The sequence below is a fragment of the Zonotrichia albicollis genome, chromosome 5 (assembly GCF_047830755.1).
Source record: "Zonotrichia albicollis isolate bZonAlb1 chromosome 5, bZonAlb1.hap1, whole genome shotgun sequence".
Lineage (NCBI taxonomy): Eukaryota > Metazoa > Chordata > Aves > Passeriformes > Passerellidae > Zonotrichia > Zonotrichia albicollis.
Genome location: NC_133823.1, coordinates 43,736,837 through 43,764,635, shown reverse-complemented (window position 1 = coordinate 43,764,635; position 27,799 = coordinate 43,736,837). Strand labels below are relative to the sequence as shown.

The window sequence follows — 27,799 nt, the reverse complement described above, 5'->3', positions numbered from 1 at the left end:
TTGTCTGTCTTGGTGCTTGCCAAAAAGCATAGCATTAGGAAGTACTGTACATCCTGTGAAAGTGTTCACCTCTTGTATCCAGCTTAAATATTAGAGCATTTAATAGTGTGGTTATTTCTTCTACAGGAAGTAAGACTACTTAACAGGGGCTTGAAGCAGAACCCTTAGTTTATATGTGCCAGCATTTTTGTTGTACTTCCAATTAAATTGTTTTAGTACAATCATGGTCTGATGTTAAACAGAATTTTTACTTTTGGCTCTTAAAGAGATGGGAACAACTACCAGTTCATTCAGTGAGGGGCATGTGTCTATACATATAAAATTGTGTCTATGTAGATGGTTATATATATTTATATAGGGTTAGAGCTGTGAGGCTTTAGCTCATCCTGGGGAGCTGACTGGTGTGGCACACTTGATGCAGATGTGTTGCTGCACAGACTGGGACTGGGTCTGCTCATTAGCTGCAGATTGCTGCTTCCCTGCTCTGCTGGTAGAGTGGTTTGTAGGAGCGCCCTCTAATCCACTCAGTCAAATGTACCTGGGTTAGCTCTTGCCACTTACTTAAGTTGTCTCAACTGGCAGGTTGATTTCTTGCCTGAAGTGGGTTAGGGAACGTGGCCATGGCCTGTGCTGCTGGCAGGGCTTGGGGTCAGTCAGTTTTGGCAGGGAGGAGGAAGCAAGCAGCGGGACAGTGTGCCTTTGGCTGGCATAGCTGTTTCTAGGCTGTTGCAGCTCCATCCTGAGCCACATTCCAGATGTGCACGGTGCTGGATACCCTATAGCAGGTGCTTGACAGGGCTGCATTTCTGCTGAATTAGCTAGAGCACAAGATAAGTTTGTATTAGCTTGTGCCCTTTGTAGGGTGCCAGGTGACACCTGGCATGAAGTTAAGAGTAATGCTTGCAAACAGCTCTTGGGTCATGGCAGCCAATGATGCAAAACTAGCTCACTGACACTTGTTTGAATTAATTTGATGGTAGAATAAGCGTTAGACTGGATGAACACTTGCCATCAATGGAAGTAGAAGTTTTGCACCAGAAACTCACTTAGTGTTAGTCTTTGCTATATAGCACAAAACACCCCACCAAAATCACCTCCTTCCAAGCAAAACCAAATCCTGCCATGAGCCAGTTGTGCAGAATATTTTATCCTGTATGTTAGTGTAGGAGAATTAGCCTAGCTCTTATTTATTCAATTTAAGGTCAATGGAAATGTATTCAAGCTAAAGTAGCAGTTAGACAAATTTTGCACTGTTTAAATTGCTCTAAAATTCTTAAGTAGCGTTAAACTGCTGTAGATCTTTTTGTAAACAAGCCTTCAGATTAGGATACTGCAAAAACACCTAGGTAGAATAAAGATTTGTTCCTATGGGGGCAAAAAAGAATTATGCTTTTTCCTATCTATGCAGCATGCAGTGATCTTAAAGTATTTTGTTGCAGTCATTCTGAGTGGTGATACCAAATGTTAAGAGTTGAATGTGAATGTTTACTTTTAAAATATTTTAGAGTACGTTTAGTAACTCCTACCGTACTTTTTTTGCTTGGATTTGGGTTTTCTGTAGGATTTTTTATTTACTAGCTTAAGTCAAACTGTGTTTTGCTTCAGAACATTTTAGGCTGTTGTGTTTGCAAAATTTACACAAATTTGCAACTGTGGGTTTTGGATACTGTTGGTGTCAGCAGTAGCTCTGAGCCTGGTGCAGTTCTGGGTGCAGGCAGGCTGTCTTCAGCTTTAATGGCTGGGTCCTGATGCTCCTCGAGATAGCTTGGATCATCCCATCTAATTGCCAGTCCTTGCTTTGCAAGCTGGAATTCACTTCTGTTTTCCTTGCTTTCTGAATCATGCCCTTTATTTGACCACACCAAATCAAGGGAGACCCTGCTTTTCCAGCGTGTTCTCTGCCTCCCTTGACCCAAGGCTTCTTGTCCCATGATGGAGTGGGAGAAAGGATTCTTCTGCAGGGTGGCCCGGGTATAGGGTGTCACTGCCTGCAGGGATGCAGCTACAGACACACTGAAATAGATTTTTAATCCTGTCTTTGACAGGAATGCAGAGTCAGCTCCTATCTGCTGTGTACTGCAGTTTGGGACTCTCAGTCTTCAGGTGTGTTGTTAAGATTTTGTGTAAATAAGACTGATGTACATTTTTCTTTTGCCTTCTGTATTTAGTAATGAATACAAGAATTTTGCTTCCTGGACATGAGTGTTGAGGGCTTTCACCAAATGTAGGTTTCAGATCATTAATCAATTCATCATTAATCAATATAAATTGTATTGCTGTTAGGATAATTCCATAAGTAGACTACAGACTATAAAATAGCATATTTTGTAGAAGATTAAATGATTCTTTTTTGAGTAAGTAAAGTTTATTTAAAGCTAACTCAGACAACAGAACTTTGAACTGTTGTTGCTAGTACTGCTACAAGTTTTTTTTTTTCTATCTCTTTTACATGAAAGCAAGGAAAACAATTGAATAAGAGCCTAAGCATGCTATTTTAATTTTTAGATATGAGTTTGCCTGATATGTTTTCTGTTAATTTTTTTTCTGAGACGTTTACAGCTGTATTTTAGCAGTAATAAGAATTACTACTATGTTATTACTACTGCTATTTCTATATTAAATTTAAATATTGTATATATGGCATATCAATTTGGGACAACTATTTTAGACCTATTGTTAAAGTGAGATTTTGCATAGATTTTCTATTTGCTTAAAAAAAATAGCAGCTTTTAAACTTGGAGTCAGCTGATCTTGTTTACTACTATTGTTAATTTCTTACTAAGTTTTTAATAGATTTTACTGCACCTTGTAGCTGTGTTTTGTCCAAGCTTTAAATTTCCACAGTAGGTACTTTTTTTTCCCCCTTGGTTTTCAGATGTTCATTTCAATAGTTTGGCAACATATTGCTCATTCTGATAAAAAAATAGAAAAAATTGGGATTTGATCTCTAAAGTTTTTTCATTTCAGATAGGAAAGTAGAGTATTTGAGTCTAGTTTACCTGTATACTTTGCTTATACTTAAGATACATTGAGTTTTTTGTTTTTCTGTATTGTATTTCATGAGTGCATTAATGAGAGGGTGTAGAATGTTTTTTCTCTAGTTTGTTATGGAAGCAAGCCCAGGTAGCTCTTGTTTCTTTTACCTCTCTGTAATTCTCAGGTCCATAGTTTAAACCTTAACCTACAATATTCTGAAAATTATTTTTAAACTATTTTCTTTTTAATTTTAAATAATATATAATTGACTAACCCAGCCTTTAACCCTTACCATTGTGTTAATCACACACTGCAGACAATGTTTAAATTCCATTAACCTAAGTTGTCTCTGTCATTCCTTTCTGGGTTCGGGATTTGCAATTATTTTACTCAGATTTTTTTTTTAGCCATTGCATTCTGAATTACTGCAAAGTATTTAATGCCATCTGGAATTTTCATTGCTTCAGACCTCACTGAAGATCAGCTACCTTTTGCATGAAAACTAATTTAATCAACAAAATACATATGCTTGTTTGACATATACCCCTTAAAGTCATAGCAAACTTTCCACATATCATCTTTCACTATTTACAAAGCAACCAGATTTCCTTCTTCTGATTGGAGGTCAATGAACTGTGTGTTCTGTCTTAGAATGGCTGGAATTGGAAGGGACCTGAAAGATGATCTCGTTCCAGTCCCCCTGCCATGGGCACCAGTACCTTCTACCAGGACCAGGTTGCTCAGAGCCCCATCCAGCCTCACACTTCAGGCTTGGGGCCTCCACAGCTTCTGTGGACAGCCTGTGCTAATGTCTCACCACCCTCACAGTAAAGAATTTCTTACTAATATCTGATCTAAACCTCCTGTCAGTTTGCAGACATTCCTCCTTGTCCTGTCACTATGTGCTTTTCTGGAAAGTCCCTCTCCAGCTTTCTTGAAAGTCCCCTTAAAGTACTGTAAGTGCACTAAAAGTGCTGTGAGATCTCCCTGGAGTCTTCTGTTCTCCACACTGAACAAGCCTAGCTCTCAGCCTTTCTTCATGGTTAGCTGTTCCTCCAGTTGTCCTTCGTGACCTTCCTCCAACACATCCATGTCTTTCCTGTGCTGAGGACCCCAGAGCTGGATGCAGTTTCTGTAGGAAAAAAAATTAATTCAGACCAATTTGTGTGCTTTGAAACTCTTGTCTTTAGGTGAAAAATAGCTTCAGACATGGTGGCATTATTTGTGTCAGGCTCATCCAAGCAGCTGTGGAGCTTCCTGTGATGTGTTGCTCCTTTTGAGGTGGCACTGGGAGGTACAGGTGGATTAATCAAACACATTGCTGTTGTGCTCCCACTTCAGAAGACCTTTCCTGTTTCTTCCTCTAACTCAGCTTGTGTTGCAGCTCCTTGGTGATCTGATTCAGAGCACTGGGATGGCAGGGTTTGTTTATTTATTCTGTGGGTTAGATTCCAAGTGTAGTGGGCTGACCAAGAAGGGGATCAGCAGGCACAACTTTGGAGGCTGGATAAGCATATGTGGAAAGTTTGGGAAGTGGAGGGGAGAGAGTGTGTCCTTAAAGAATACATTTGCAACCAGCTGTCCAATTGCTTGCCATCTTGACCACTGTTGATCGATGCTATTTTTGCTAATTTCTCAGATAGTGTTGTCCGAGCATGGGAACTATTATTTTTTGGATTTTGTTTCTCAGAAAAACCTAAATCTTTTTCAAAATAGGCTTTTTCACAGTGGTATAGGATACTTTGTGTATCATTCTTGAAATATAGATAAAGCAAATCCTGACTCCCTGACCAATTCAGAGAATTACCTGAACTGTAATTTAACTCCCCTAACTTAACGGGTGATCCTTGTGTTTGCTTTTATAACTGTAAAAGAAACCTGTTTTCTGTTTTAGGTAATATCCCTACACTGTGCAAGCTTCCCCCGTGAGAGAAAAAAAACTTTGGGCTCTGGTCCTCCATATTCAAATGGTGGATGGTGTGATCTCTCTTGTATTACAACTGGAAAATATATTGGTATAACCCTGCTAAGTCCATCATAGTTATGGATCCTATTTCTGAAGCAGCAGCTTAAAATTGTACAGATATTTCCAGCGGACATGTAAAACATACTGGCATGAACTGTGTCTTTTAAAGTGCCTAGGAATGTTTTGTTTCAAAGGTGATACCTATATATATAATCCTAATGTTAGAGCACTTTTTCAACCATTTTAAGAGTGCTATCTGAAGTTAATATTAGATAAGAATAAATAAATATTTGCTTAGTGTTCTCAGCTTCTTACCCCCAGATATAACTGGTTTCTCTAACCACTCATGTTCTTTGTAGATTTTAGGCTAAGCAGCAAGAGAAACTGTAAAATTCATATTCCAGAAAGTTTAATCTGATCTGCCTGTTAACAAATCAAATCTTATCTTTTCATCCTGCCCTCCTCAGAATGGCTTTAATGTTCCCTGTTGTCCTCCTCCCTGTTTGCCCCCTCTCCCTCTGGTTTTTTTCCTCATTGCTTTATATTGAATTGAGGATTGACCAAGAAACTCAGGATTATTTTTTTCTTGCAGAATGGTTCTGCTTAGTATTGTTTGACTAGCGAAAATGGAACTTTATTGAGCTCTTAATGCAGGAAAAACTCTAGCACCCTGTTCAAGGCTCAAGAGTTTCCTATTGTGGCTTGGTAAGAAGATTAGATTGTCTTTGACTTTGAATGAATAAGGTTAGCTGAAGTTGGAAATTCCATCTCTGCTGCTTCTGACTTAGAGCAATTTTATTGCTGTGGTGGACTGGGGACAACACATTAAGAAATAGGTAGCAATTAATTAGATGATACTCTGGCTAACATAATAAATGAAATGTATAATTTCTAAAAGTATCTTTTTTTTTTTAATTCCCTGTGAGAAGAGAATTCCACAGGGATGTGTGTAACAAGTACACTTGGAGCAGGCAGTTTTTCAGTTCCACTTGTTAACTTCATAGCAGTGTGCTTCACTGACTTGGCAGTCGGATGTTTAATGATGACTCTTGTTTATCTGGGTCATCTTAAGTGTATCTTGAGAGCATTCCTTTGAAATGCTCTGGATGGAAATAAGGGAATTATTTTTTTGACCTTGCATCTTGCATCAGCTGCTGGGCAAAGCCAAATTAAATGTCTCATATTAGAAATGCTTTAGTGCATTAGCTGGGTAGTGACGCTAGGCACATACAGAAGTTTTTCACATATAGAAGAAGTTTGCTTGGAATACTTTGCTTATCATACAGTACATTTCTCTAGAGTGTTTTGGCACATGAGTTCTAGTGGGGTAGCTAATTTATTTTTAGTTTAAATGGAGATACTCTGTAGTGGTTGGCAGTCTTTAAGCCCTCTCAGCTGGTTTGTGTTCAGTTTCTGAGATTCTTTTCGGTTTGCCTGCTGTCTCGCTGGATCTCAGTTGTTTTCTTGTGAATTAGTTACTTTCCAGTTTTGTTCTTGCCACATTCCTAGCAAAAATAGGGAATTCAAAAGAATAGAGAAAAATTAGTTTCTCGCTCTTTAGTAACTGAAGCAAACTCAAGTGTTTTCTATTTGGAGCGTGGAAGCAAAATTAACATCTATGCTATGGCTTCTTCCAAGAGGTGTCAGAATATTTCATTATCAGTTTTTTTGTCTCTTGTCTTAACAAGTGCTGTATTGTAACCTTTGGTTTGTTATTAAAAAGCCACGTTTCAATTGTGCAAGTGTATTCTAGTCACTTATTTTTGCAAGGAAATTAGCATAAAGGCAAGTACATGTGTGTTAATAAAATCATATTTTTTTAAGAACTAGGATTTTTATTAATGATTTTAGAATGTTGTATGGTACTTAACTTGGTTTTGAAATAGATGAAACAGAAGGACTGGGTAACATGGAAGTTACAATGATTCCCAATATCAGGGGAAAAAAAAAGTTGTAATTTATTTTTTTAAATTCAGCTATAGTTAGCTATACTTCTGTTCTGCTGAGGGTTATCCATATCTTAAGAAATATAGATGCATATGATATCTTTTTGCAGATTTCAATTGTTCTACTCAAGTGTTGAAAATGTTAGCACTGAAAAAGTTGAGATTGCTTTTAGTTTATAGTTCTGTGATGATTTTATTAAATAGCCAGAATATGGGAAGATCATGACTGCTGCATTTGGAAATCAGAAATGTAAAACTCTTTTTTTTTTTTTCTCCCCTCTAGATTTTCAACTGAATTCTCATCTATCAACTCTGGCAAATATTCACAAGATTTACCACACCCTCAATAGGCTGGTAATGACTTGCCATTTTCTCTTAGCAGAATAGCTAAGGCTTTGGTCCAGAATATTTCATGATTGAAATCATTAAGTGATTACACTTCTAAAAATTATAACTGCCTTGTTGTATGAAAGGCTGTTGGGTTTGAATTGGTGAGGAGATAAGCACTATTAGTAAAAGGTGAAAGATTATACTCCTGAGGTCAGAGTGGAGTTTGAACTTTGAACATTGGATTTAGATGTTGCCTCATACAAGAAGCTTTCTTGGATACATTAAGTGATGGTAATCATCATAGTTACCCAGTTTCTTGCAGTTCTTCTGGAAAACGTATTGAATGAGCAAGCTGTCCTTTTACACCCATGCAAAAAGTGAAACAAGGTTTTTGTGAAGACTCTTCCTGCTTATGTGCTGTGCATTTACATTTGTTTTATTGCAACTATAGCTGGAAATTGTGATGCGGCTTCTGTGTGTACACTGTAAATTTAGTGGAAAAGACCCTGCCTGAAAAAGGGGGTAAATTCATTTCCAATGTTTCAAATGGTTTTTAATCAGTTTCCTTTAGAACACATATGTATGTTTATCCTTAAGCAAAGCCATTTCTGTGCTAAGTGGTAAATTCAGTCTTTCTAATGCTGCATTTATTGGAGGAATTATTCAGTAAAATAATGCCAATTCCTCACCTGATGGGTAATTATTTCCACTCTTGAAATAATTTGATATGGTTTTGATTGAAAAAAAACCTCAAAAATATTAATCAAATTCAATTTACTTGAACTTTTTAGATAAATGTGTAAGTGTAACTTTTTAGGTAAATATGAGCTGAAAACACGAAGTCTACAATCTTAGGTAGATGATCCTTAAGTAATTAGGATGATATTACTGTCAAGTAAAAGTTAAAAATAGTACAGAAGAATGAAGATCACTGTCTTGTTTAACTGTGTCGTTCCTGTTTCTTGCAGAATCTGACAGAGGACGTTGGTCAAGACGATCACCAGACAGGTATTTAATAGGGATGGAGTAAAAATAGATGGAAACAGTTCAAACATGCTTTATTAAGCAAGTCTCTCTAACATAACTGAAAATGATGTTTTAGAATGCTAAAGGAATTTTAGGAAACAAGTGTCTGGGTTTCATAGTTTTTTTCAAAATAGGTGTTTGTGCTTTTAATTCATTGAATTATGAAGGACTTGAACAGGTATCAGCAGTATCTGTAATTTTACTGTCTCTTAGTTTAGAAGACTTAATAAAATATTCCTCTCACTCCTGGGACTCAGCCTGATGGGCCACAGAATATCTGTGTTCTTACAGTGTTTTGAGTCTTGAAAGAGCATTAGTGAGACCAGAGCAGAAGCAAAACCTCTTCTGGCTGTTGTGATACCTGTGACTGAGTTTAAATGCTGTGCTCCAAACAACCAGCATTTTTCTTGACTGGTTCTGATGCAGGTTATTTCTGTTTCTTGTGCAGATTTTCAGTCAGTGTCTGAGTACTATCTATTTTTGAGTTCATATTTGTGTTTTGTTCTGTGAAGTGTCATCATTTTTTCAGGCCTTCTTCTCAGGTGCCTGATACCAGCTTCCTGTCGTTCTTGATTTGTCAGCATTTGAGCTTTGTGACTTGATGTTTTGCAAGGGTTCTTACCTCCTTTTGCACTGCCTTCAAGCCCTGATCACTCACTCAGCAGAACTGTTCTTCAAAACTGACCATTGTCTATCCAGCCATCTGACTCAAAGCTTTTTCACTGTCCTGAGGTGATGGCTGTATTTGCTGGCGTTACCTTGAGCATTTAGTGAAGTGGAGAGAGCTGACAGCTCCTCCTGGAGATTTCTGCCACACACTTACAAATCTAGCACACTCAGCCTAGAGCAATGAGAAGAGATTCATAGGACTGCATTGCTTGGGATTGGACAGAGCTCACTTAGGGATTATGCACCCTCCTCTGTACAGCAGCAGGTCACTTTGTTTCAAGTTTGAACTCTTCTTACCCTACCCACAAAAGGCTTCCCTGAAATACTTTCCTTCAGTGTGGTTAGTGATTTGATACTTGAAATTAACTCATTATGTAAATGAAAAGCCTCTGAAAAAGAGCTTATGACCAATAGTTGAAGACAGTTAGAGATTTTAATGTCCATAATTTAGAACTGATGTCCTCTCCCATCTTGTGATGGAGACTTGGAATTTTTTCCTGTGTGTCCCAGGTGCTCTAAACTGATATCTAAGCTTCATACTGATTTCCTGTATGAAATGTGTTCTATAATCTTTGTGTACTTTTGATCACCAAGACCTGTTGTGAAGCATTGAGGTAGTCCCCTTCTGTCACTAATCAGTAAGTGGTGATGTACTTGAGGTGTTTGGAATTTGTCTTACCTCTTGCCTAGCACTTCTGTTATAAAGTATAAGAAATTAACCTTGGTGCTCTCATTACCTGTATTGGAAGGTGCTTGAGCACATTACCATCAGTGTCGGTACAAACCTGTTCATCAAAGCCAGTATCCTATTGCCTGCACACTGTTGTTTGAATTAAGCTGTTTCAAAAGTGTAAATGTGCCTGTTGAATGAGTTGGGACACAAAATCCCAGTAAAGGGTGCAGTTTTTTTGCAATAACTGTAAAACCTTTCAAACCAGAAACAAATATGGAATGAGAACCACAAGTAAGGATTGATAATGCCAGGTTGCCTCCTCATCTTCAGATATTATTTCCACTATTTCTTATGCTTCTGCCCTGTTTTATGTCTCCTTGTAGGAAGAGATGAAGCCCAAATATTTGCATAAGTTCCAGGCATGTTTAGTTGAAATGTGTGTTTGGTTTTTTACTCATATGAGGACAAATACACATGCAAGGAGCTCTTTTGGCCCTCATGAATGTAGTACAGTGAGGTCTTCTGTTTCCGTTTTGTATGGAACTTGACACTTCTCAAACATCTTACTTGGAGAGACTGGCATAAATCTATAAAGTTACTTTTGAAAAATGTTTGATTTCAATGTGCCTAAACTTGTGGAACTTCTGTTTTCCAGTAAGAGGTTGTCAAGACCTATTAATTTTGTTGCACAATTTATAGAACTGTACAGGTGCTGTAAATTGGAGATTCTGTGTCTAGAACTCATTTGAAAGTCAGATTAAGAACTGTTGCAAAAGGTTTTAGTGTTGCCAAACCCATGTCAAGGTTTTTTATAGTTCTGAGATTATTTTAACCCTAAATCTTCGGACCCAGGCCTTATTCTTAAAGATTGCTGTTCATTTTCTGACATTTATTATCTGAGTTATTGTCATTAGGTTGTGGACTTTGTTGTTGGGATGACCTAATGTGTGCTTATGTAAATTGGATTGGGATTTCTAAAAGCTATTTTAAAAAATCTTAGTTTTAGGTTAATATTTATTAATAATAGTGTTAAGTTTTAAATGCGTATCACATTTACTTCAAAGCAGTTTTTGTAAGCTAACAAAAAATGTATTGGATGTCTAAATTACTTAGAAGCAAATTGTATCTTTTCTAAGTATTAGCCAGATTGCCTGTCTGAAACCTGGCCCTAAAACACCAGTGAACTACAGGGAAGTGTCAGTTTCAGAATTCCTTCAGTGATTTGAGAGCTAAAATTAATCTTGTTTCAAAATTCTGGTCCCCTGCAATGATTGCAGTCTCATGTGCTATAATTCAGTATGCATATCTGTCTGAAAAATAAGATAGACTTCAACTGTGTCATGGGCTTTGCCTTTTCACCTGTTTGTAGGTGTAAGAACAGCAGGCATTCAGATTCTGTAAACAATTTCTTTTTCTTTTAGTATGTATATGCATTAACTTGGAAAACTTACATTGGAAATAATAGTTGTTTTTCTGTTATAACTACAAATCTAGCAGCTTGTTAACAGCTTGAAGTCATGATTTGGTAATTAAATTGTGACTTACTTATCCAGACTAAAAAGTCTTTAAAATATGCTTCTTGTTGTCACCTGGCTTGTTTAGAACAGGGAGGTACCCTCTTCAACAAAAAGAAGGCTTCATTGTGGTTCATTAATCTTTGGAGGGAGAGAAATTGCTTTTGTCTCTGCTGGTTTTTTCTTTTGTTAGGTTAGAGAAGAAACCCCTCTTGAGTCCAGAGCAATTCTGTAGTGTAGCATTCAAGACAGAGAAGATGATTTTTCCTTTTGCAGTGGCATTGCAAGTTGTTTAATGTTTTGATGAGTATCTTCGCTTTCTCATCTTGTATCTGAAAACTGATGATTGTAGCTATGCTTGTGGTCGTTTTGTTGCATTATTAAGTGATCAGCTGTATCTTCCCAATTGCTTCAGCATTCACAGTTTCTAATTATTTTTCCTTTGAAGCATCCTTCTACTGAAGCATCAGAAGAGCAGGATTCCTCACGGGCTTTAGCTAGAGAAGGTGAAAGTGCCATGCCTGTAAATAATTTCCGTAGGGACACAGCTTGTAGAGTTCTTCTTTATTGACTTTTTTTTCTTTATTCTGGTTTTGTTGCTATTCTAGGGCTGTCCCTCTCTTGTGGGTTTTATTTTATTTATTGTTTTCAATTTCCTAGGATAAATTTTAGCTCTTGAATTGATACTTCCATTTGGAAGCTTTGTCTCCTGCAAATTTGGAAGTATTCAATAGGGTGTTTGGCAAACAGCATTTAAACTTGACAGACTTTTGGCTGGTGGTGGTCTATTCAGCAGCCATTTGGAGGCTCTACCTTGCAAATGCTAGCTTCAAGTGTCAAGAAACCAGTGAGAACTAGGAGGGTTCTGCCAATCTTGAGTTGAGGCCTAAGAGTGAGAAACTTTGAAGATAATCACATCAGCAAAGCTGCACTTGGTAAGTAAAATTCTGTCAAATTTACATGTAGTCAGAGGTAGCTGCATGTTTGTTTGCAGATGGTCAGACCTTTGGGAAGAGAAATTAAATGTGCACTGCTAGACCTAAAATTACTTTTAGAATTAGAAAGCTCTGTGTAGGAAAGGTTAATATTGCTATTTAGTGAGCTGTATTGTAATTTAAGAAATTGCAGGAGTTCAAAGTAAAAAAATCCAATTTAATAATTTTTAGCTTTATATGAAAATTAAAGAAATATTGTGCTGCTGTTACAGAGAAATTATAACGGCCCTTCAAATTTAATACACCAATTTTAGTAACAAAAGAAATACTTTGAAAGTAAAATCCTTACACTGTGTTTTTTAGTAGTTTAGAGATTATTCAAAATCTGAAGTTTAGTGAAGACTTGCTCCAAACCTCCGTTATTAAGATGTTAAGTCTTGGAAAGCATTTACAATATGTCCACTTGGTGTCTGTGTGCTGTCAGTGTGTGAGGGCAGTGTATGTGTGCATTTCAACCTACCAGTTTCTGAGCTGTCTCTTTTCTTCCCTTTTCTGTGCCTTTGAGAGCTGCAACTAGATACATTCAAACCAAAAAGAATACAAGTTTTTCATAGGAGTCATTGGAGAAATTGGGTTGTGTAGTGAATTGTGATCAGTTTAAGCCTTTAAAGCAAGTTCACCAATCTTCTTAAAAACATCCTGTCATTTAAGGAGGCAAAGAGTCCAAGCAGGAATTCTTGAGTTAAGTTCTTTGGTTTGTATGAGGTTGCAGGTCTGACATAATGATTTCTCTGTTCTATAACTGCTTTATTTTACATTTATTTGTTTTTTCTCTTTTGCTCTGCTTCTTTTGTCACAGAGGCCTTGCATATTTCTTTTCACAATCAACTGACCAGTAAACTGCACAAATTTGTGGGGAGCGAAGGGGATGTGTATTTTTTTCTTGCATTTTACCAGCATCCAATGCCTGTGTCCATCACAAATGGATTTTTACTTTTTTAAAAGAAAGGCACTTAAAAGCAATCTATTTGCTCTCGAAGGAATGAGATAGCTACAGGTTATACTTAAGTAAATTCATATTTACCAAAAAGAGGTGTTCACTATCACATTTTCATTTATTGAGTTCATTGTGTGTCTTAAGTCTGTTGGCTCTTTCTAGCCATCTGTTTAGTTCTGCTGTCATCCTAGGGGGTTTTAGTCTGTGTAGGCTTTCAAAAAATACTTACTGGCAGAGTCTTCAGAAATTTGATCTGAAAGATAAAGTATTGCAGGCTCAATAACTTATGAGAGTACTGTTTTACAATATCATTAATGTGGAGGCATAACTTGATGGAACAAATGACATTCAGCAGGTCAGGTTCCTTAGTTTGTAAAATGCCTTGGGTGTACTCTGAGTTTTTTATCATCTCTGGCTTACCTGTTTCAAATATATCTGATATTGTTGAGGAGAAAATAATTACTATTGTCACTAATTTCCTTTTGTAATGTGTTCTGGACAGTGCTTCTAGAAGTATGTTCTTCTGACACAGCCATTACGATTTTTTTTGTGGTAATAGTTTATGGAGCATAATACTTGCAAGTTTTTTGATTATTAGTTGAATTGTAATTTGAATTTACAATGCTGTTAATTCTCTTTCAAAAAGACAGTGTATGGCCTTACTCTCCTAGGACAGTAATGGGGAGGGAGTTTTAGGGTTAAAAAAAAGAATATGTATAGGAAGAATTTTTTTAATTGGAGACTATTTCTTGAACTAGAGAGATTAATTTTCTTCTTAATAGATAGAAGTGAATATAAAGATAAGACCAAAGAAGGCATACTTAGTGCAAAAGCTTTATTAGTTGAAACCAGATTAGTTCATCTTGGTGTAAAAATTTAGTTGAACATCTTATGTAATACTAGAGAAATATGAACATAATACTAGAGAAATATGTACTTTCTTATGGGTTAGAATTTCCATGCATATTTAAATAATGTACATGTAGCAAAGCCTGTGAGGCTCTAAGATTCCTTACATGTGTTTCTCCTATAACAGGAGAGAGCCTTTCAAAGATTCGAAGAATAGGTAAGCAAAAGATTGCTGTCAGTGTTTGGTGGGAATTTGGCCTCTGATTTCAGTCTGTTCCCTTGGTGTCAAAAAGCAGTCAAAGTTTTATTGCTTGCTTCTGTGCTGTGATGTTGTAAGAGAAAAGATTTTGTGGGCATCTTAACTGAGCGTAGCTAAACTTGGATGCTGTTGTAGCAAAGAGAAGATAGCTTAGGAATGCTGGAGTTCTTAATGTTTTCTTGCAAATTTCTTTGGCATCTCTTTGTGTCTGGATTGTTATACCTCACTTCTCTCTTCCTTTTCTTTTCAAATTCTCTGTGTAACACTTAGAGGTGTGATAGCTCTTGGAGCTGCTGTTACACACACCTTTCTCAGGTGTCACTGTGGTCTTCAGCACATGAAAGTAGGACAAAATTGTGCCTGGAGTGTTAGCCTACTGTTTCATGAGGCAGCAAAAGCAATTTAATGACTTGGTGTGGTCAAAAGGGATGGTCCTGTGCTCTTTCTTGTGCTAATGTACAGAAAGTTGTTATTCTTTTTTCCTTGGTTAATTATCTACAGGTTTGGTGAGCTGAATTGGCACACAGAAGAGTTACCAGAGACAGGAGTATGTAGCTGAGAGAAGGGGATGGAAAGACTGCCACCTGATTGGGATCAGTGTCAAGAATTGGCTATTTCCTGTTTGGGGACCTTCATTTTTTTGAGAACTGTTCAGTGCAAATAATACAGCCAGCCACTTATTTCTTTCCCTGGTGGCTGCTGACTGTCTCTACCTGTCCCTGTAAAACAAAACAAAAAACCTCACAAGAAACCTGAAAAAAAAACCCCTCACCAATGAACAAACAAAACCTTTCCTACCTCTTGCTCTCTGTATCACAAAAAACTTGAGGCTTGAAAATAAAGTGCTGTTTTCTAGAGGTAGGTGTTCACTCATATCTGTATTTCAAAAAGCAATGATCAGCTCTTAGAACTTTTGATTTGAATAAAAGACTAAAAATAAGGATGACTTTTTGGGGACCTAAACACCTCTTTAGGATAGTGTCAGTTCTTGACTGCTGTTAGACTGAAACAATGCCAGTGCTACTGTGCATTTTGCTATAGTACTTTTGACCTTAATAGAAATCTGGTCATAGGAAACCGTGTAAAGCTGAGATGGATTTTGCTATTCAAAGGAGACTGTTTCTTTTTTAATTTTTAAATCCCCTAACTTCCTTCCCTTTTCATTTGTAATATGCCTATTAGTGGACACAGTTTAACTGGTCTGCAACAGTTTCATTTCTTTGTGCTGGTGTTTTTAATTCCCTCTGTAGGAAGTCTTCGGTCTTGCAGTTCATCAGACTGCTTTAGTAAAGTGATGCCTCCAAGGAAAAAGAGGAGACCTGCAGCAGGAGATGATTTATCTGCTAAGAAAAGTAGACATGATGGGTATGTCATCTTACCATGAGCTAAGACTGATGGAATATCTAAAGTTGAAGAGCTGATATATCATGTGTTTAAATACTAATGGAAATAATATTGAAATTTACTTGGTTTCTCAGTGTGGAACCATAGCTGGTGATTGAACTGTGGGATATTGATAAGTATATGTAGCTTCAGTTTGCATCTCACCTTTCTCTAGACATACAAGAAGCATGTAGGCAACTTTTCCTTGCTCTAGTTGCCAGCTATGAAGATATGTTCTTGTTTGTTCAAAACCAACTTCTAAGAGATACAGTACTATTTTCTCATATACATGCATAAGGTCTAGATTGGCTGTTATCAATCTCTAGCCTGTCAAAAAAGGGAATGTAGTTATAGACCACAGCTCTTAAAGTCCTGCTAGTCTCTCCCTGTTATGTTGTGATTTAACACTGAACATAGAAGGGAAATTGCCCAGCTAAGGTGGCAGCCAGTGTTTCAACAGTTACTGAGGGGCTTCTCACTGGACAGCAGAAGCCAAACAGGTTAAAGAGAGTGCATGAGCAGTGTACTCTGTTGGCATGATAGCTGAGATCTCTGCAAGTAGTGGATTTCCAGTAGTGTAGTGAGTCATTTAGAAAGCATTGAATGTGCTCAGGGTGTGCAAAAATCACTATTTATGTGGACTAAATTCAGAACTTGAGGCTGTATAGAACTGCACACTCCTGCATGATAGATGCAGGACTGCTGTGATGTTGAATAGTGGCTTATACAACTGGAAAGTTTGCTTGGCACTGCATCAATCAGTAGAATTTGAGCTCTATTATACTCATGTGTTACTGACATCCCAGAAAACACACACTTCCATGGCAGGTACCTTCAGGGAGGTTAAAAGAGGCATTTTTCTCCAAACTGTCAGCCTGAAATCAGCCTAAGTTCTCTCCTTTTTATACTCTAGCATGAGTAAGAAAAATACTGGTAGCCAAATTAGGCCTCTGGTCATGCCCCTATAACTCCATTGTGTTTAATAGGGTTGCACAACTGTAACTGCACTGGAATTTATTAAATGATCTGTTGATGCAGAAGAAAGAGATTTCAACTCTCTTTCATTGCATTGTAACACTAACTAGAACAAAAAAGCTGTTCATGTCCTTAATATTTTTTGTTCCTTTTCAGAAATAATGAAAAATAAAAGGTAAATAGTTGATAGAGGGCATTACAGGTTATTCACAGATAGGCATACAATGTGGAAGCAATACAAAGACAGACCCTTTCTAGAATATAGAGAGATTCATAAAACTGGGCACTACCTACCTTAGCCAAGACACTGATGATGGAAAAAAGCAACCCCCTAAAAAGTAAGCTTGCATATAAGTAAGAAATACTGGTTTGTGTAATTACATAAGAAAATTATAAAAACCTGATTTTTTGCTCTCTGAATACTGGATATTTCATCATTTTTAAGAGCTTGTTGCAAATGTAATTTGAAGGATTTGTTATTATCTGCCTCTCAGTTTATAACTAATGGATCTAGTCTTCATTTTACTGCCATGTAAGTCTTTATTAAAGGGAAGATCTCAGCCTGCTTTTAGAATTGGAGGAGAAACCAGATCTGCTAGTCATGAGCCATGGGGTAATATCCTCTGATGTGGTTCCAGTTTTTATCTGACTGACTTCCTATAAAGGTTTTTGAGCTTTCTCTGTTTTCCAGAGTGTTTATTTTGTTTCTGTCTTCAAGAAAACAGTTTTTTATTTCAGCATGACTGGCAATATGAAATTATTTGCTGGACATTCAGCCTGGTCTTGAAGTTGTATTTTCTTTCAAGGAAGAATTTTTACCCCTGTAATCTTCTTGAATGAGTTAGTCAAAGCACAGTCTCCTACTTCCATGCTTGTTTTGGTCAGGTGGAGTTCATACCTGCCAAGTTTAGTTTTTGGATCAGACATCTCAGTTAGCTGAGCAGAAATCAGTCTGAAATTAGGAAACTCTGCAGCAGTGTTCTGTAGCATGCCTAGTTTACAAAGCCAGTTCTGCTTACATTGTGTGCAGAGAATGCTATATACAGTAAAAAGAGTATAGTGGAATACAGGTTTATAGAATAAGGGTCTCCTAGGCCCAGTTCTCAGCTTCTGTTTTAGAGACATACTTCTTAGAAGCTGCATTCTAGTAACTCAGGATAAGCCTTCACAGGACATTAGTTTGTGTGGATTCTGTATTAAGTGAAGAAAGGAGGTCACTGAAGAGCTACACATTCCTCTCCAGAAGAGCCCCTCTTTCCTAACAGAAGTGAGTTGTCACTTCAAATGCTTAATGGAATGACATACATTTTTGGGTGTTTCTCAGCTACAGTGGCATACTTATAGGGTCAACATTAACAAATTCAGTCATTCAAAGTCTTCTGTTTGTTCTCAGTGGAAAAATACTGGGTGGTAGTCCAAAGATTTTCAAGGGATGTCATCATTAATGGTGTTACTGCAACTGAGACTGAAGGTTGATGATTTTTTCTGATTTGTCCATTATAAAAATGTGGGGTTTTTCAATCTGTAATGGAGTGCTTTGTTGGGTGATATTTTCAGTCTTCACTAATTTTTATTCATTCCTATAATCTCTTCAAATCTGATAGGAATATTTTTAGATATGCCTTCTTCCATAAAGTTTCTTTCAGCAGGCCTCTATGCTGAAAGAGAAGATAGTTTCTAAAGACTCTTCCAGTTATAAACCTAAACATGTCTTACACCCTTAATTTCAAGCTGGTAGGAATACAGCCTCATCTCAGAAGTACTAGTGGAATGCACAGGCAATCGAGGAAAAACATTTATAGGAAGCCATCTAGTTGTGAAATTATTTGGAAATGCTGATCTAGTGCATAAACTGATTAGAAGACTCCAAGCATGTTCATTAGTATTGCATCCTTACATAATAAGAACTTGAATTCTCTTAATTAGTGTTTCTAGCATCACCATGAACCATGCATGAATGCAGCGTTTCAGTGGGAGGAAATTTTTATACCAGATGACGAATAATAAAAAGAACTCAATGCTCTGTAGATAACAGTAAGAGTTATCTTGCCTTAAAGAATAGCTGTTGGAAGTAAACAGTTGAGCATGTGCTAACTTGAACATAATCACTTGAAGACTTTGTTTGTATTTTCATCTCAGTATCAGTCTTGACTTTATTGTACTTAAAGCTGTCACAGTATAGAGTATTCCCAAATTGGAGTTAAAATTACATTTTCTGTACACTGTTCTTCCATCACTATGTTAAGCATCTTCAGAAAGGTAAAGCAAGATTCATGTAAATATACTTGCTAGGTAAAATGATAGTCCTCACTGGGTAATCGTTTTATGCTGCTTATCTGTTACACCATATCTAGCCAAATAGGGAAAAATGAGCTGTTTAATATAATGTCTTATGTTTTGACAATCTCATTTAAAAAGTAATTCTACTCCTTATTCTGGAATCACACTGAGGGCAAAAGCCTTGAAATAATGGGTATTGTCACTTTAGGAGGATGAAAACTAGGAATATTTACCTACTTCCCTAAAATTTAGGTTTTCAAACAATTAGATAAATGTTTTCAATGAATTTACCTTTATGTGTGTAGGAAGCACAAAAGGGCCTACTAACATGAAAAATAGGTTTTCTCTATTGAATCGTAAACTCCATATTCTGTGTGGAAAAATGCAGTTTTTGAAAACAGAGTGTCATTAACATAAGATGTACTAACTTCCAAAGTTTTCAAAACCTTTGGTGTTGAGAGTTGGTTTGGTTTTTGTTCTGCTGTTGTTTACTATCTGGTTAGGTCCTGCCCCATGCAGACCACCTGTGTTCCCAGCTGTCATAGATGTGTAGATCTTTTTGCTTGAAGTAGGGGTTTTCAGGAACACACAAGCATAATTTTTCCTTTTTCTATAGCTTTTCAGTGCACTTCACTTAAACTGGACATGTGACTATCAGCATGTGTGTTGTTACACATACTGCTCATTAAGTAAGCCTGATAAAGTTCCAAACATTTAACAGTTTAGGAGTGATTGTAAGTCTTTAAACAAGGAGACATAAGGTATATTCATTCATAAAACTTAGCAGTCAAGTTAGTCCTGAGGGTTGCTTTAAACTGTTTTTGTCATGTCTTGTAAATTGCAAAACATCCCTTCTCCCACCCTTCTGTTTCTACTGCAGATTTTATGAAACTATTGCAGAATCATAATTGTGGGTGAATAGATAAGGCTTTATTAAAGTATGTTCATTGTGCTGCATTGATGAAAATTCTCAGCCAAAATTGAAAATTAATTAGTATTAATGGAAGTAGTGTGGGACATCTTCAATCAAAAATTGGCATGTTTTGAAAAAAAAATGTTATCTGGAAGCAATTAGTTACTTAGCTCAAAACTCAAACAAAATTCAGTAAAGATTTTGACTAAGTTCTGGCTGCTTAGAAACAAAGTTCTCTTGGTGAATTTCTTGATGTCTTCATTCAGTAAGCACTGACCTTCTGAAATAACCAGGCTGTACATCTTCATGAGAGACTTTTGACTTACCATAATAAAGCATAGCTTTTTTTCCCCTTCCCTTTTGATCTTCTTTTTCCTCTTCAGTGGATTATTACCAGCTTCCACCATGAAGAGAATGTTTTGTGTGACCTAAGCTCCATGTTTTCACTGATCTTGGTTGGAATATTCTGGAGGTACACAGCCCAGAGTTGGTGCGCTGATAGGGGCTGTGGCTGGAGCTTTAACCAGCTCCAGTACAAGTGAAACATGCTCAGAGCAGCAGATAGCCCAGCTTTGAGGACTGCAGTGGGTTGAAGAGAATTGCCCTTACCTTGTTCTTTTTGCTGGCAGCAGCCATCAACTTTTACGGTCACTTGCCTAGTCACCTCATTAAAGTTGGATGGAACTTTCATGCTTTTGTTTTCCCACCAAATTAGTTAGGAAGAGAAGAAGATAATCTGGAAAAGATGTGGACAATGTATTTAAAGTTCCCACAAAGTGTGAAGTGCCTCGACACTCAGTTTTAATTTTTTTTGGTGGTTGTTGATGCTTGCCTATAGTACTTCCAGTTATAAACTACATTGTCTTATCTTTTTTGCTGGTATATTACAGTTCCCTAGCTCGCATGAATATTTCATATATATGTTTGAACATGGATGTTATGAGTCAGCCATTAGGTCACGGTGGAGGCGCAAGCATCTCTGAGAAAATTATTACATTTTGATGTGGTTAAGTAACTGAAATCACTTTTACAGAATTTGGACAGGTTATGTCATGTTGCTTTTGCCCTGCCCTGTCCCACATTCTTTCCTCTCTCTAGCTGATGAAATGGCTGTTAGAAAGAGATAATAATTAAAAAAAAGAACAACCCTAAATGCTCCTTACAGGGATATTTGTTACAAATAACTTGTATATTGCTGTCACTGACACAGTGTCATGCTAAACTAAAAAAAAAAAAAAAAAGCTATTTTTCAAGAAGATTTTTCTGAGTTATTGTACCTACATGTGTGTTTCATCTTAGAGGTAAATACAAACTTAGCCTGTAAGTAATACTTTTTTTTCCTGTTGCTGATGGATATTCCCGTCATGAGTCAGAAATGGAAGGGTAATTCTAAAGGCAAATGTTCTGAGTTTGGTATTGTATGGTAGTGATGGATGTAGCAAACATTCTGGGATAAAACTGTGCTTGCACCTTTCTAACTGATGATGGAGAAAATGCCCTTAGCAATCCTGTTTCGGTGCCAGCATTCTTTGGCAGTGTGCAAATTCTAGTACCAAAAGTGCCAGGTGTATTCATTTGCTCTTCCTGTATGGAAGGCATCTTTTTGAGTTTTTTACTTTTCCCCTGTGCCTTGCCTGCTCTCACCCTTCCCTGCCCCCCCCCTTTTTTTTTCTTTTTTTTGTGAGCAGTGTGTTGTTTCACATCTGGTGTGTGATTGACACTTTGCTGGCAGTTTCCCTTGACTGGCAGTTTCCTTTTACAGACCATCGATATAGAAGCAAATTACTAAGCAGAACGGGGTTGGCATAATGGTTGTGCATCTGTTTAAAAGTACTGGTGCTGGTCATCTTGATGAAGCTGTGAGCCATTGACGACTTGCTGTTTGTGAGATCTGTTCATTAGATGTTTGGTACTCCCAAAGTATTCAGATATCTACCCTGTGCACTCTGGCAATGTGTTTTTCTGCATAGCAAGAGATACTGTCATTAGAACAAAGACAAGGCACATCATCTTGCAGAAAATACTGAGAAATTCCACAGAGATGAGGAATACTGCAAGATATAAAATGGATGCCAGATGTGTCTGGAAGTTTGTGTTTTTCTCCTCTGTAAATATGGTTCTTGAGGTAATCAAATCCATATTCATCATAATTCAGGGGATGTAGTCCTTGAAAAGAGCTTTACTCTGTGCCACTGGATTGAACCAAGTTGTCCTAGGCTGAGTAATCTCAGGTACTTGTCTACTTGTTTGCATCTCCCCACTCATCTTGTTTCCCTAGGCACTTCAGAGATTAGGAGTCTCTTGCTAGTAGGAGTAGCTGGCTTGGCTAGGCTGGGGGGAGACTCTCATTTAATGTTTGGAGTAAGCAGGGAAAGAAAAGGGTTTGTCTTTATACATGAGATCATTAATTCTGGCTGTGCATAGTCTGTTTTCATTATCAACGTGATACAGGGTCATCTGCACTGTTAATGCATGTCTGACTAATTAGCTTATAGCAGAAATTGGGATAATATTTCAAGATTGTATCCCTTTTGACTTTATTTTCTGAACTTGTCAACTGGCACAAGCTGGAATATCTGTAGTCAGTTCTGATTTTTCAAAAATCAAACTCCAGTGGTGGGGTATTGAGCTTTTTGAACAATCGTAAGTTTGAGGCAAGACCATTTTCATTGGAGTTACTTGGCCGTATGTTGGGCACATGGACTTAATTTATTATTGCTGTTTCCTGCAGTTCCTGAACTGTGACCTTAGCCCTTAAGACAAGTGACTTGCAATCTCATATCAGTTGTCTGAAATTCTTCTGCTATGTGCAGATACAGAGAATGTATAAAAAGGGCTGTTTTTTTCTGTTCTTGCTCACCATTCCTGTTTCCATACTGCTGGCACCGATGTCTTGTTTCAGGCTGCAGTATCTAGCTCTGCCATTTGTAGATGCAGGATACCTTTTTTTCTAAAATACCTGAATGACTTACAGCTCTGTCAATAAGTCTGTTTCTTGAGAGTTCCTTCTTAAATGCACTGTTTGCATACTGACAGCTTAATGTGTTGATGACTTACATGAACAAGCAGGGCAAGACAATTGGTTATCATCCCTTTGTAAGAAAAAGCATTGAGTCTTGTGATAAATAACTTTCTTTGTGAACCTTGTTAGCTTTGCCATGTCTTCAATCCCAGCAGTACTTTTACAGACTTCTTGAATAAAGAGAATAGAATAAAGATGTTGACTAGCTCCTGCTACAGTTTCCAACTTGTATTCTACTTGGTGTTTGTCACGTTTGTTTGTGACAAAAAAGGGGATACTGAATAATTAAGACTTTTGCCGAAGGGGCAGAATGCCTCCTTTCTTTGTCTTGATTGCTCTGAATTCAGAGTACTCTAAAAATTATTGGATAGGTCTTTCGTAATCACAGTTCATTTTGCAAATGTAAAAATGTTATCAGACCTATTTAAAAAAATTTATTCCAACTCAGTCTTATACCTTCTGGATTAGCTCTTACTGAGCGATGCTGTCAGCCTTTTCCTTTGCAGCTTCAGTAAAGCTTATGCAAAATAGATAATTCAAATAGGAAAAGAGTGTTTTCAAAATGAAAAAACCCCAAACCTAAAATTGTAAGTAGATGAATGTGTTTGGAACACATATGGCTGACATTTCTATGCAGTGTTCCAGTTTGTTGTAGTTCGGTGTGTTTCAGTACAGTGTCAGTTTTTCATAAGAAATTTCTTAAGAGCCTCATTTGTATTTTTCTTCCAATTAGCAATTTATCATTTTGTTCTGACTAGTATTACTTTTCTAAAGGTTAGCTGCTTTTAGGGAACTATGACAGTAAACATGAAATATTTCTTTGAATTCCTGTCAGAATGATCTGTGTGCTGTTAAATTCTAGCTACGCTTCCTCACAGCTGATAGCTGAGCTAGGTGGAGGATAGTGAGATCAGTGTCTTCTAAGCTCCTAAATCTAGGTGTCTTTTACATGTCTTTCTAGAAGGACAAAACAGTGATGAAGTCAGCTCTAAATTAATTTCAATATTTAAATGGTTTCAAAATTCTCCTTGAACCAGTTAGCCACTTCATTGTCTTCCCCCATCAGGATTTGACATTGTGAGAGGAAAGTCTGCATGCTTGGAACACTTACAGAGCTGTTCTTGGCTAGCTCCTCTAGACTAAACCATTTATTTGTTGCTCTTTTCAGCCTTTGAGCCCATGCTCTGAAGAGTGGTGGAAATGGATCAGAGAATGCGAATGCAGCAGTGGATAACTACTTGGACTGCTGAGTCTCTTTCCTCTAGCAGACACAAATGATATTGTGCCTGTTTCAGAAGGTCTAACTGAGGGAGTGACCCTTCACATTCTGTCATGTTCTCTGTGCTTTAGGTGTTTCAGATAGTAAATTTGTTTCCTTAGTGTAATTAGAATTCCTTACACTTCTTGTTGAAGGAGAAGAGCATTACCCTGCTGGTAGTCTCTAGGGGAAGGAGCCAGCTTTTCAGATGGTTCTGTATTCCATGATGAATGACATCCCTCGAGGTATTGTCTATGAGGACTTTCAATCTTTTTTTTCTGTGATTCTTTCATGTTACCAACTTACTGGCTTTAGAATAATATAAGTGTAGGTCTTGTCTCTTTTGGCCTTTATGCTTTTTGTATAATCTTTTCGAGGCAGCAAAAAGAGTGTTTGCAGTTTTCTTTAGTTAATAATTCTAAGTGCACCTAGAGGTAGGACCTGTGTTGACTGTGACATGGAATTACTCTGGCCATAGACCCACAGCTGGATTGCAGCCCATCAGCTGTCTGTGGTGACTGGTGGTGTAAGGCAAAGCCTTACTGTGAACTTTTACAGAACAGTTTGGGGTTGAATTTGAACTGACCTATATTCATTTTAGGGGAAGGTCATTACATGGGTAATGATTATAAGTCAGTGGAAATATGACAGAGTGAGCAAACCAAGTATTTAGTGTCATTGATTCTTAAGCAGTGTTCCAAACGACTGGATATGAGGACAGAATGTTGAGTAAACTGAAAGAAATAATATTTCTGCTAAGAATGGCTGTTGACTAAAAGATCGCTTTTAAAAAATGTTGATTAATTAATTACTTGCTTCTCTTTCTTTTTTCTAAGTATGTATAGAAAATACGATTCAACTAGAATAAAAGCAGAGGAAGAAGAAGTCTTTTCAAGTAAGAGATGCTTAGAATGGTTCTATGAATATGCAGGTAAGTGTGAAATGCAAATTTCCTACCAGTAACAATTAAATTTATATTGGGAATATGAAAATTGCATTAACTGAGCTTTCAAAAGACAGAATATAAAATATGTTTTGTAAAAGTCTTAGAGAAACTTCCCTTTATCCTGTGGGATGTGAGGTTGAAGAGTTCAAGGTTCAGTTTTGTCTTTGTCTATATCCTATGAAAAGAATACAGAAGGTGTGTAATTTGAAATATTTTGGAACATGTATACATTACTATTCAAATCTACAGTTAAAGCTGTACTTCTGTTGAAAATGTTGTTACCTCTCTGTCATCTGCCATGTTAGTGCTGTATGGTACAGAATTAGCCTCAGAAGTGGTGTGTCTTTAATGAAAAAACCCAAAGGGTGAGGGAGGTAGTAATGCTAGTTTTGTTCCTGCTGAATCTGGTGCTTAGGGTTTCAAGCAAAGAAGTGAATGAATTCAAATACCCTGGACTAGTTTTATCAAATAGTTTTGCATCACAAGGTGTAGGGAAGGTAGCCTGTATTATTTATTCTTGCCCTTGTGTATGAGAACTTTCTTCAGGCATTACTTCTAGGAATGTTAATTATGGTCTGTGGTCACAGATGATGCTTTATTAGTGAAGTTGGTTGTTGTATTTGTTTTCCTGCAAATGTTTTCTGAAAGGAAGAATTTGACATATGGGGAAAAATGATCTCATGACTGTAAAGACCAAAAAGAAATTAAATAGATATTTTGTGTCATCTTGCAGTTTTCTGGTGATGTCTTTAATAACATGTCTAACTTGTTCTGTTTTGTCTGCTTTTTAAACATAATGAAGAGTGACTTAATTTGATGGAATAAAACATTTTTTTCTCCTAATAAAATTATATAAATGAAATTAAATACTTTGAGATCTCGCTTGTCTGTGGCAGTCTGTGAGAGGAGACTCAGACAAATTCAAGCCAAATCTAACCTGTTAGATTGTCTGCCTTTCTGACCAGCTTGATTTATTTTTTTACTCTAGCAACAGGCATGACTCATTTTTGTCAAGACTTTCATGGAAAGAAAGGATGAAAGGAAGGCTGTTTGTGAAAGAACTTTGGGGTTTCCACTGGATGCACACACCAAGATAAAACACAGAAAAGTGGAGAGTACGATTCTGTTTACAGTATTGAATAATATTCTAAAAATTGAATTTTCAAGGAATAATCTCTTGTGTTCTTGCTTCTTAAGTCTTCTTTATGTAAGCAGACAGTTGACACTGCATTTGGGTTTTTTTCCCTCCCTTGGTGTGTTTTTGCATAACAGAATGGGTCTTTTTAAAGGCTGTTGTGTACACTCTGAGAGCTGAGAGGCTGTTATGAGAAGATGGGAAAAGACATAATTGAACCTTGTTATTTCTAGAATAGATCACCTAATAATAAAATACAGATTGATCTTCCCTTTATGAATCCTGTTTTTCTTGCACACATGCTTTTTATATTGGAGGAAAGTAGCCATTTCAGCATGTATTTTTTTTTTCAAATGAGCCCTTTTAAATATGAGTCAAATAATTCTAACAAAATAGTTCAAATACTTAAAGTGTAGAATTGCACAGTACAATTCTTAATGTCTGTTTAATTTTTTCAGAGTATTATAGAAGTTGTAAATATCTTGATTTAAGACCATGTTTTATTAGTGGTGCATTTTAATAGCATTTGTGTTTTGAGTCTTTTTTTTTTTTCCTTTTAAGTAGGCAAAGAAATAACTGTAATTCATTATTTCCTTCCTGTTGCACTTACTGTTAGACAGATGATGTGTGACCATGGTGTAGCAATATGATGAATAAGCAGGATAACATTGTATAAAGATAATATATGAGACAGTGTGGAATGACGTTCTGGGAATGATAATGCCTTGTATCCTGTATAGCTGTACATCATGTTTGTATGTGATTTGAGCTTATGATAAAGTAGAGATTCCAGCCAGGGCATGAGTTTCACTAGCCATCGTCCTCTCATTTAATTTGGTAATATTATCTGGGTGTTCTGTTAATCTTAAGTGCATTATGGAAAAAATTTTACTAATTTACACTTCCAAGATTATCTCAGTAAACGAGTTGAAAGATTGGCAGGGATGAAAAGTTGTTTTACGGTTTCTCTGCTTTCAAAGGTGAGATAAATCTTTAAGTGTATCCAAGTCTGATAGTAAGTGTGGAAATATTTAATGCCAAAACAAACAAACTGTATGAAAGTAAGGTTGCACTATGTGATTGCACTTCTTTTGTGCTGTAAAGAACAGGCCATTTTCATTTTTAGAGATAAGTAAAATATGTTTTGTTTGCAGGCACGGATGACATTGTAGGGCCAGAAGGTATGGAGAAATTTTGTGAAGACATTGGAGTTGAACCAGAAAATGTAAGTTCAGAATCCATTTTAAAATTGCCTCATCTGCTGTAGTGTACATGAGCTAGTCTTACAGTTTTTGTTTTTTCACCAAGATTTGAAAAAATCTTGAGAGTTTAAAAAAATTCAAGAAATATAAGCCAGGGAGGTTTTGAAACACATTTGGGAACAACTTGCCATTATGTTCAACCCCAGACTGTCAACCTGTAAAACCTCAATTTGTCTTCACTGCCACCCCTTCTTTCACTGTAAGACCACCAACCTTCAGGCTCTCCAGAAAAAGAGAGATCTTAAAAAAAAAAATGCTGATGATTGCCTTCTCTGAAACAAAGAGATAACATCAAGATTTAATATATCAGCTAACAAACAAGGGTTTTCTAGGACAGAAAGAGATCTCAAATATTATGGGCAGTGGTGGCACTACCATTACACTGTTTCAAAAAAACAAATAAGGAATATAAATACATTTACAGGTACTTATTCTGTATGGGAGGTGTGTATAGTTATATATATATATAAAAATAAATAAAATCT

At 36.8% G+C, this 27,799-nt stretch overlaps 1 protein-coding gene across 6 annotated transcripts in view; it reads left to right on the top strand.

The window, feature by feature from the left end:
- DCUN1D4 (defective in cullin neddylation 1 domain containing 4) overlaps window positions 1–27,799 on the top strand; it is a 54,597-nt gene that overhangs the window by 2,409 nt on the left and 24,389 nt on the right. Inside the window, exons 2-7 of one of the 6 annotated variants that reach the window (XM_074541510.1) lie at window positions 7,172–7,242; window positions 8,187–8,226; window positions 14,069–14,098; window positions 15,391–15,505; window positions 24,808–24,902; window positions 27,207–27,277. In XM_074541510.1, coding sequence (XP_074397611.1) covers window positions 7,172–7,242; window positions 8,187–8,226; window positions 14,069–14,098; window positions 15,391–15,505; window positions 24,808–24,902; window positions 27,207–27,277 — 422 coding nt within the window. Of the gene's footprint in view, window positions 1–7,171; window positions 7,243–8,186; window positions 8,227–14,068; window positions 14,099–15,390; window positions 15,506–24,807; window positions 24,903–27,206; window positions 27,278–27,799 lie in introns of those variants that run through there. The other 5 variants (XM_074541512.1, XM_074541511.1, XM_074541513.1 and 2 more) reach the window with 5 other exon arrangements.